The sequence below is a fragment of the Rattus norvegicus genome, chromosome 8 (assembly GCF_021556685.1).
Source record: "Rattus norvegicus strain SHRSP/BbbUtx chromosome 8, alternate assembly SHRSP_T2T, whole genome shotgun sequence".
Taxonomy (NCBI): domain Eukaryota; kingdom Metazoa; phylum Chordata; class Mammalia; order Rodentia; family Muridae; genus Rattus; species Rattus norvegicus.
The window spans coordinates 72,927,060-72,936,674 of NC_141541.1; the positions used below are offsets into that span (position 1 = coordinate 72,927,060).

At 39.8% G+C, this 9,615-nt stretch overlaps 1 protein-coding gene across 11 annotated transcripts in view; it reads left to right on the forward strand.

The window, feature by feature from the left end:
* Megf11 (multiple EGF-like-domains 11) overlaps nt 1-5,413 on the forward strand; it is a 325,831-nt gene extending 320,418 nt beyond the window's left edge. For 7 of the 11 annotated variants that reach the window (NM_001430418.1, NM_001430421.1, NM_001430419.1 and 4 more), the window contains 2 exon segments: nt 1,088-3,000; nt 3,114-4,719. In NM_001430418.1, the coding sequence (NP_001417347.1) occupies nt 1,088-1,096 (9 nt within the window). In that variant the 3' untranslated portion in view covers nt 1,097-3,000; nt 3,114-4,719. 11 annotated transcript variants of the gene reach the window in all.
* Nucleotides 5,414-9,615: the final 4,202 nt, after the last annotated feature.

The window sequence follows — 9,615 nt, forward strand, 5'->3', positions numbered from 1 at the left end:
GGGAGCTTAGATAACAGCAGCCTGAAGTGTAAGCTGTGGTGGTTGTCTAGAAGATTCCTTAAGAATTTCACCAACTGACTTTCACAGACATTTAGAGGTGAGAGGCCTCTTAGGTCACACCTGACCGTCAAGCTCCAGCCGTTCAGGGTTATTTCCAGACACCTTGCCTGTCAGTGCCCCACAGCTAAGGGTCACAACTGTCAGACTTATTTATTGTTTTTTCCAGGCAAGTCCTAGAATTCGTAGACAGATCCTCACCCTCAAAGGGAAGGAGAGCAGCAATTGAAGAGGGAGTCCCTTCTCTGTGACTCCAAGTCACTAAGGAACCTCTTTCCCCAGTAGAGCTTCTGTCACTTCATCTCATGTTGACATCACTCTGCACCCTTGAGCAACTGAGCTCTAATGACAGACAAGCATGACTCAAACATTCCCAAGACTGGGTGAGACAAGCCTACACCATACTTTGGGCTGAGACAAAGCTACATTTCAAAGGCCAACTTGAGACTGGGGGCTTTTTATAGCTGTTACACACTTCAGTCAGCGCACTAAAGCATGAGCTCCTGGAAGACAGGGATGTTGCTATTTGCTTAAGGCTGCTAAACTGTTGACATTCACACTAAAAGACAGATATGCTGCTGCTTCTGAATCAACACTTTTAGTCATACAACTCCAAAGAATTATATCACAGAAAATATGGGGCAAAGAAGTCCCAGAGCATAGATTTAAGTCTTGGCTCTGCAGTGCTATTAACCAGTTTATCACCCTAGCAAAGTTACTGTATCTGTCTGGGCAGAGAGCATTTGTATAAACTAAGTGATAACCTGTAAAAATACACTGTAAATATCTTGTGCTACTATCTAATGACCATAACCAGCCATTTTTTTGTTCTCCAAAAACATGTTTTTGTGAGAAAAGAATGCCTGATAAAGCATACCATAAGACAGTTAATAAGACTTAATCTTTTAGTATCATGGTCTTTTCCAGCCCCAGGATCCTGAAAGCACACAAAGTTGACTGATGTCTGTTTCTGGTATTTAAATGAATCCTATGTTCATGCTTGTCCTAAGAAATCTCTCTTGCTTTGCAGATTACATGAAAGAATCTGTGTGCAGTTCTAGTACTTGCTCCTTGAACAGCAGTGAAAACCCTTATGCCACAATTAAGGATCCACCCATCCTCACCTGCAAGCTTCCAGAAAGCAGTTATGTAGAAATGAAGTCACCTGTGCACATGGGGTCTCCGTACACAGATGTGCCATCCTTGTCAACATCTAATAAAAATATATATGAAGTTGGTAGGTGTCTCACATAACTTAGCAAAATCAGGGCAACAGTGCAGCATCTCAAGTGAAAACAAGCCCTCCTCCACTCACTCTATCTCCATAAAACACCCTCTGTTCCGTTGCATTTGAAGGAACCTGAGGAGAAACTCTGTCCCAGGACTGCCCTTCCCTCTAATGCAGGAAACCAAAATCTTGTGCCACCCTGCTTACAAATCACAACTGATAAGCAGTAGAAACAGTGAGGGTGGAGAACCAGTATACAACACTTCAACTATTGTTAATACAAATCCAAGGTTGAAAAAGAAAACAATCAGAACAGCTGTTTACAAGTTTCTAAATCACTTCTTACACCTCCCCCAGTTTCAATTATGATCCTAGATGCAGTCATAAGACCCACACCTCTAGGACGTCTTGAATCTCTTGTTGAGCAGAGACTGGGATTCTGACAGTACACTGTCTTAGGTTTTTCCATCTCTTGAGCAAGCCTTCATTCTAATCCCGTATTTCTCAGAAGTATACGTATACCCACAGTTCTTTTCCCCAACAAGTTGAATAGAACCTTCTTCCCTCCCACCAAGACAACAAGCTAATCTATTCTCTGAACTCATTTTTCACTATATTCCCTAGAGCCCACAGTCAGTGTGGTCCAAGAAGGCCGAGGTCATAACTCCAGCTATATCCAGAATCCATACGACCTACCTAGGAACAGCCATATTCCTGGTCACTATGACCTCCTCCCAGTAAGACAGAGCCATGCCCATGGGCCCTCCCAGGACAAGCAGTAAGAGGGATACGCTTCTCTCTTAGTGTGCTCTGCTGACTATTTTCTGACTCTGAAAGAAGACAATCCAAGACTTGAAATATCAGTACAGATTGCCTTGAGCTGTGTGTTATTAGTTCCTTCACTGGATTGAAAGAAGCACTTCCAAATGGGGTTGGGGTAACTGTTCAAGAAAGTCTGTTGTGCACAAAGGCAAATCCTATCAACCTTCAGCCCTAAATGCTCTGGATATGATTTTTAGAACATTTAAGATGCCACTGTTCATCAACATCAGCTAAAAGATATGTATTTAATATTCTGAAACAACACTTAAGAGCATGTAGCTTAGGTTCTGCAAACCTTCCTAGGAGGAAAAGGACACTGGGGACGGGAGGGGCACTTTAGAGGACCTGAAATGTATATGTGCTGTTGATTGCTGTTATCCTCAGCATCTGTTTCAGTATCTAAGGGAATTGGTATGAGGACATGAACTGTTCTAATATTAATCGCCAAGTCTGTGTTCATCTAGGTATGGCCCATCGAATTCTAATAGCAATGGTAAGAGTTCAAAATATAGCCGAATTCTTTAATAAAGACAGGATCACTTTCTTTTGCCCTATCACTGATATCAGGCAAAACAGAAAGGGGAAGGGGGTGGGGAGGGGGGAAGTAAAATGTTTCAAAAAAGCAGTTTCATCTACTCTAGAATGATTTCTATGTCAGCTGTACCAAATTTTGCCAAGTCAAAGTTCAAGAATGATGAATGGCAGTCCTGGCCTGGCTGCGCTGCTTTGATTCACCCAACACCTGAGTCAATGTGTGTGCACCAGAGAACCAAGACGCTACTTTAAGAAAGTGGTCACAGGGCTGGGAATATAGCTCAGTTGGGAGAGGCCTTGCCTACTGAGATCACCAGCATCGTAAAAAACAAAAAAAGCTTAGGCTTATAAGAATGAAGTTTCCCGGGGCTGGGGATTTAGCTCAGTGGTAGAGCGCTTACCTAGGAAGCGCAAGGCCCTGGGTTCGATCCAAAAAAGAACCAAAAAAAAAAAAAAAAAAAAAAGAATGAAGTTTCCCCAACAACACTATTTGGATCACTCAAGTTACTTAGAGTTCCTTGACTTGTTTATGAGCAGTTCTTCATAGATGGTGCCAATGTAGTGTGGGACCTAAAGGTGTAGAAGAAATTACACAAATGTGGGCAAGGCAAGCTTATGTTGCTTAGCATATATTATGTTTTCGATGCAACTAAATGAAGTAAATATAAAACAAAAACAAAAAGACGTAAAAGTCCACTGCCTGAGATGGGCAAATATGTATTCCACTAGTTGGTGCTTTCAATCTCCTATTCAGATGAGTCCATAACTTCCACTGCACGGGTAACAGCCGGAAAACTGAGGCTTGGACAATTCTGAACGGCTAACCCCCAAGTCCTATAGGACCTCTTCACAGGAATTAACAACAGAAAGGGCAAGCTGCAAGTTAATGGCCACTTTTGTGCCATCCCATGTTCGTAAGAGGAGTAAGTCTAGAGCCAGTAAAAACTACTTAAAAAGGGTTTACGGAAGAGGGACTAGAAGATTGTAAAGCTAGATACTGCTACAGGAAGTGGGGATGATAACCTTAGTTTGTGTAATAATCAGCAAAAGAAAGAAAATAAATATATGAGCAAATCTCTTTGCTCACTTCACTCAAGGCCTAAGCCAGTATTAGCATTAGAGGAACACATACATGAATGCTGCATGTGTGCATGGAAGCAAATGATCAGCAATAGTAAACTTTCCCAAAAGCCTTATTAAAATAGAATATTAGGAAATTACTCGTAGACCTAAGTTAATACTTCTCATACATATGTATAAAGAAATACAGTTAAGAAACTCACCTCAGTATTTCAGGGCCACAAGTGCTCTATTATCTTTGCAAAGGAAGAATGAAGAAGAATGGCAAAATCCAAGCAGCAAGGAGAAATGGTGTCTCAATCCCAGGCTTTGTCTTCTTCCCTTATCCTGCACGCACAGTAACTGCTACCTGGCAAACTGCAACCATGCGAATTCCAAGTCTCACTTCTCTCTTGCCAACTACACTCTGCACGAAGTATCCAGCAAGAGGTGAGATGGCTATAGCATCAAGTCAAGAGAAGTTAGCACCACTCTTGTTAAGTCACTTGCCCTCTCCGGGCGCCTTTATTACCCACACATGAAAGAAGAGAGACAGAGAGTGGGAGCAGAGCGCTAACAACTCTCCAAGTGTAGCACTACATTTCAAGTACATAGTTCAGTCAGGCATACAGAGGAGAAGGGGAAGGGCAAAGACGTGATTAAGTATGGTGACAGCAGCAGCCTTCACATAGCTAAGAGTTAGCACTAGGACATTTCGATCATGCAGAGCAACTGTTAGGAACTTCCAACATTCACAAACAGATTTGCGGTCAGCCTCAACACGTGTGCTGTGCATTCTATAGACGATTTGGAAAGATCTGCTCACTTATTTTTCAAAATGAAATTTTCACTCCAGTAAATTAATATGTATACAAATCAGACAAAGAAAACACAGTTACTGTACAATAGTGTGAGAGACTATGAAATGGCAATACTTTTTTAAACCACAGATTTGTAATATATTTGTTCACTGTGCAGAGGATGTACCTTATACAAAATAAAATGGATTCTCAAACTAATGTTACAAGAATGTCTATTGTTGTGTTGCACTGAAACATTAATGTTTAACATTTTATGTTTAAGACAGTACTAACCTACATTGGTATGGTGACTTTAAACAGCTGGAAGAATGAAAATTACCACAATAGATGTTTGAAAAATGAAGCAAAATGTTATTTTCAAAGTAACAAACAGAATCTCCTTAACTCATGTTCTGTATTTTAAAATCCCATTCACACCAGTATTAGGTTTGTTTTTCCAAGGATGTGTACTCAAAGGCAACTACTACAGCTTATGTTATGCTCCAGTGGCACAAAGTGCAAGTGTAAAAACTATGCAATTTATATAAAATCCCATGAATAGCTTTTAACTAATAGATTTTAGCATATGCATCATTTAGGACATTTTAAACCAAATCTTGAGACACCGCTGGGTTTAAAATATAAGGGGGGGGGGTTGTAGGATAGTCATCATGATCACAACTATAATCCCAGCACTTGGGAGGCTGGAGCAGGAGGACTGCCAAGAGTTCCAGGCCAGCCAGGGCTACAATGTGAGACCCTGTCTCAAAACAAGCAAACAAACAAACAGTGAAGGCCAGGCATGTGCCACAGACTCTTGCAATCCCATTATTCAGGAGGCTAAGGCAGGAGAGTTTCAAGTTGAAGCAGCTTGGGCTACATAATGAGATCAAGAGTAGCCTAGGCTAGGAGATTTTATTTCAAAAAACATAAAAGGCAGGTTTGTTTTGTTTAAGAAAATACACACAAAGCTCAGTCAGTGACATAACATTTGCCTAGCATGAAGGCTTCAGTTCCCAGCATCACAAAAACTTAGAATATAGATGCCAAAAGTAGTTTACTGGGCTGGCACAATGACGATGGCTCAACACCCAGGACCCTTAAGGGATAAGGTACAGGCTGTCCTCTGATTTACACACACACACACACACACACACACTCTCACTCTCTCTCTCTCTCTCTCTCAACAAACAAATACATAAATAAAAATAAAAAATAACTTCTGAAAGGAATTCATTAAGTTTAATTTGTTCTTCAGACTTTCAAAGGTGTATATATATTATCCTCACACTAGGTCAACTCAAAATATTTCAACTTGTTATGGGTTAACACTTCCACAATCCTAGCCCTTCAAGGGGCTGGAAATTCAAGGGTTTGGAATTCAAAGCTAGTCTAGGCAAGTTAGTGAAAACCTGTATCAAATTAAAACAAATGGTCAGAAATGCTAGTTCTGCAGCAGAACACTGAAAGTGTGTGGAACCCCAAGTTCAATCACCACCACCACCACCACCTGTCCACCACACGAGACACACACATACACACACACACACACAAAGTTATTTCAATTTAATATAATGTTTAACCAAGAATAATATATTTTTGCTACTCAGAAGTTAAATGTCATTCAGGAGGGACAATTAACAGGTAATTCTCCAGGGCTGGAGGTTGACACATTTACTGAACAAAGGGTAAAGTAATACTCTGTGAGTCTCTATCACTAGTATCACAAACTTAGTCAAGAACCAATGGCTGCAGGTGGTGCCCTTAGCATCCAGACAATCCATTAGTCATTCTCCTACTGAGAGGAACACACAAGAGTTCATCTGATCAGTGCAACAATGGGAGATGGGAAACCTCTCTAAGGAAGGATGGATTAATAGATGGCTACATGGGAGTTCGTTATGTTATTTGTGCTTTGTAAAGTTTTATGTCTATATTTATAGAATTATATAACTACAATTCTGTGTCATTTTAATACAGAATAGTTAATTGTCAGAATATAAACAGAAACAAAGTCTATCTCCTCCCTGTGGATCTTACAATGTGATTACAAAAGGGCAGAGATGAAGGGAGGCCCTAGAGTGCTGACTATGCAGCTTCCTCCTTGACTTACAGAGCACTGAGCGGCGGTCCAAACTAACCCCACACAGCTCTGCTCTCGGCTTCAGTTGCCAGATTCCCTCCTCATCCTAGCACCAGCCACCTGAACAACCGTCTACCTACCAAACCGTCTACCCTGCAGCCCTGGGTTAAGAGGAAGGATAGGAAAGAGATCTTACATAATACTGTTATTTATGTTTAAAAAAAGAAATAGGGAGGGGGATGTTTGCCCGGAAACCGGGAAAGGGAATAACACTTGAAATGTATATAAGAAATACTCAAGTTAATAAAAAAAATAAATAAAAAAATAAAAAAAAAAGAAATAAAACGAGTTAACTGAGGACCCTCCCGACTTCCTCCAGAGCTGGTTCACATAAAGTCAGCCTATAAAACAGTTTCCGGGGTCAGCATGATGACTCAGTGATAAAGAAGCTTGCTGCATGGCAGATAACCTGATCCCTGGGTTCCACGTGATGGAAGGAGAGAGCCGGACTCCCTCAGGTTGTTCTCTCACCTCCAATCATGTACTGTGCCATGCCCCATCCCACACCCAATAAATAAAAAAAGTAATACATTTTTTACACATGAAATCGTGTTGCTTCTTAAACTGTCCCATGTAAGGCAGGTGCAGGCATAAGTGTAGGTGAGTACGTTGAGTGTGTGCCTGTGTCTGTGTTTCTTTAACGTTTCTGGATCCCAATGATGAAAGGCTTTGGCATAGAGGCTGGTACAGGGGGCAGCAATCCCTTAAAGAAATGAAAAAGAACCACACTACTTCCTCAGAGATTTATGAAAATGTCTGAGTGACTAGAGCTTGTCAGTGAGGGAATGGATGCTAAAAGTAGGATATCTCCTCAGTGAGACGAGGTAAGAGGATCTGAGAGTCGATGGTTTGAGGAAAGGTTAGGTTCTGCAAACTCAAAAATACAAAAGGAATGTTGCTGGCCACTAGTACTGGTATTAGTACTGATAAGAGTAGTTAACAGTCAATATATACATTTTATGTTCACATCTGTGAACTACCAATCAATCCTGTGCCTAAGACATGATAAGAAAAGGAATTAAAATAAGTTTAATGATGAGATCACATCAATAGCCCTGAAATGTCTTTTAATCAGGTGCATTCACATAATAACATTAACCCACACATTGGTCAGCATTTCGCTTGTTTTATTGAGGGGTGGGATACACAGAAAGTCTTCAACTCCTGATCCTCCTGCTTCTACCTCCCAAATGGTATGTGCCATCTAGCATAGCTTAGTCACTAGTACCAGAGAGCTCTGTAGGGACCCCTGAAAGAGATGGATTCTTAAAAAGTATGCAAGATGTTTTTAAACGTTCTCTCCAAGAATGTAAGCCAAGTATAATGGCCCATAACTACAATCCCAAAACTGCAGAGGTGAAGACAGGAGTATCACCAGTTCAAGATCAGCCTTTGCTTCATGAGATCTTACCTTATAAAAAAACAAACAAACGAATAAACAAAAAAAAAAACCCAGATTTTTTTAAACAATAAAAAAACCCCCATAAAACAAAGAGTTCTCAATTTATAATTGACTCAGAAGCTGATCAAATGTTTCTCCCTTCACTGTTGATATCCTGACACATTATTAAAATTGATGTTTTTCAAATGTTCTTAAAACTTGCAACTTATTTAATGAGAATTAAGATGAAGATAAAAGATTTTTATTAAGTTATTATGTTAAGACCAAAATCATTTTTTCTAAAGTATTTACCTGATATTTTATTAATTTCTTAGATTTAATATGAGTAAATTTTTAATTTGATTTTAATACCTACACATGACCCAGAAATGATCCAGTTCAGTCACATCAAAGATATCAAAGGATATCATTACTTCAAAGGATATGAAGTAAAAGATAAAACGGACAAGAGCTGGGACTATAACCCTTCTTTTTTACGCAGATGACTGCTGTGTGAGACCCATTGGTTCAATCTTCCAATTCATGAATAATTTAGCACATTTCCTTTTCTTCCAAGTGTGTGTGTGTGTGTGTGTGTGTGTGTGTGTGTGTGTGTGTGTGTGTGTGTCTTTTGTCTGAGAAAGGGTTTCTCTGTGTAGACTTGGCTGTGCTGGAATTCACTCTATAGACCAGGCTGGCATTGAATGCTGAGATCTGCCTGCCTTTGCCTCCTGGAGTGCTAGGGTTAAAGATGTGCTCCACAACTGTCCAGCTCAGCACATTTTCTAATACCTGCCTGAGATACAATGTTCTTTCAAACACTCCAATTTTCAGGAAAATGGATAATATTCTCTCAAAGAGATTAGCATGGTGTGTCATTTTATCAACACCTACAAGATAGAAGAACAAAACTATTCTTTAAAATATTATCAGACTGGCAACTCTGTTGTATTGGTGATGTATTCAACCAGGAGAAAGCTCAGGCTGTTTTCTCTCTGTGTCCTGTCAGGATGCCCTTTCTGATGCTTCACTAGTATGTGGAAGTGGCTCCTTTCTAGCCTTTGTCCTTTTGTCCTTGTTTGTACAACAAAAGCCACACTTTATTTGGTTTGGTTTCATTTTGAGACAGTGTTTCCTTCTTTGTATGACTCCATGTGTCAACAGCTTGGGATACAGCCTTGTTTAGGTGAGCCTTGAACTTAGAGTGACATCCTGTCTTTGCCATAAAAAGCATGACTGGCAGTTTTGAATGTTCTTCAGGATTATGATCCATTTTTCTCCTTAGTAATTTTTTACAAAACCCTTTAAACTAACATAAATAAATTTTTAATTACCCAACCTTTTCTGCTTCTCATGTTGGCCAAAAATGTCCAAATGGAACTTTTTTCTTTATAATAGATTAAAGAGATTAATTATCACAACAGCTCACACCATTGACAGACAGCATTTGGATTTTATAAACATAAATCAGAAATGGCAAAAATTAAAATATTCATTTTCCTAACAATCAAAGAACTAAGACTAGCTCAGATGCATGACTCAAACTCCAGAATTTAAAGGATATATGGCAAAGAACACACTGGTTGAAACC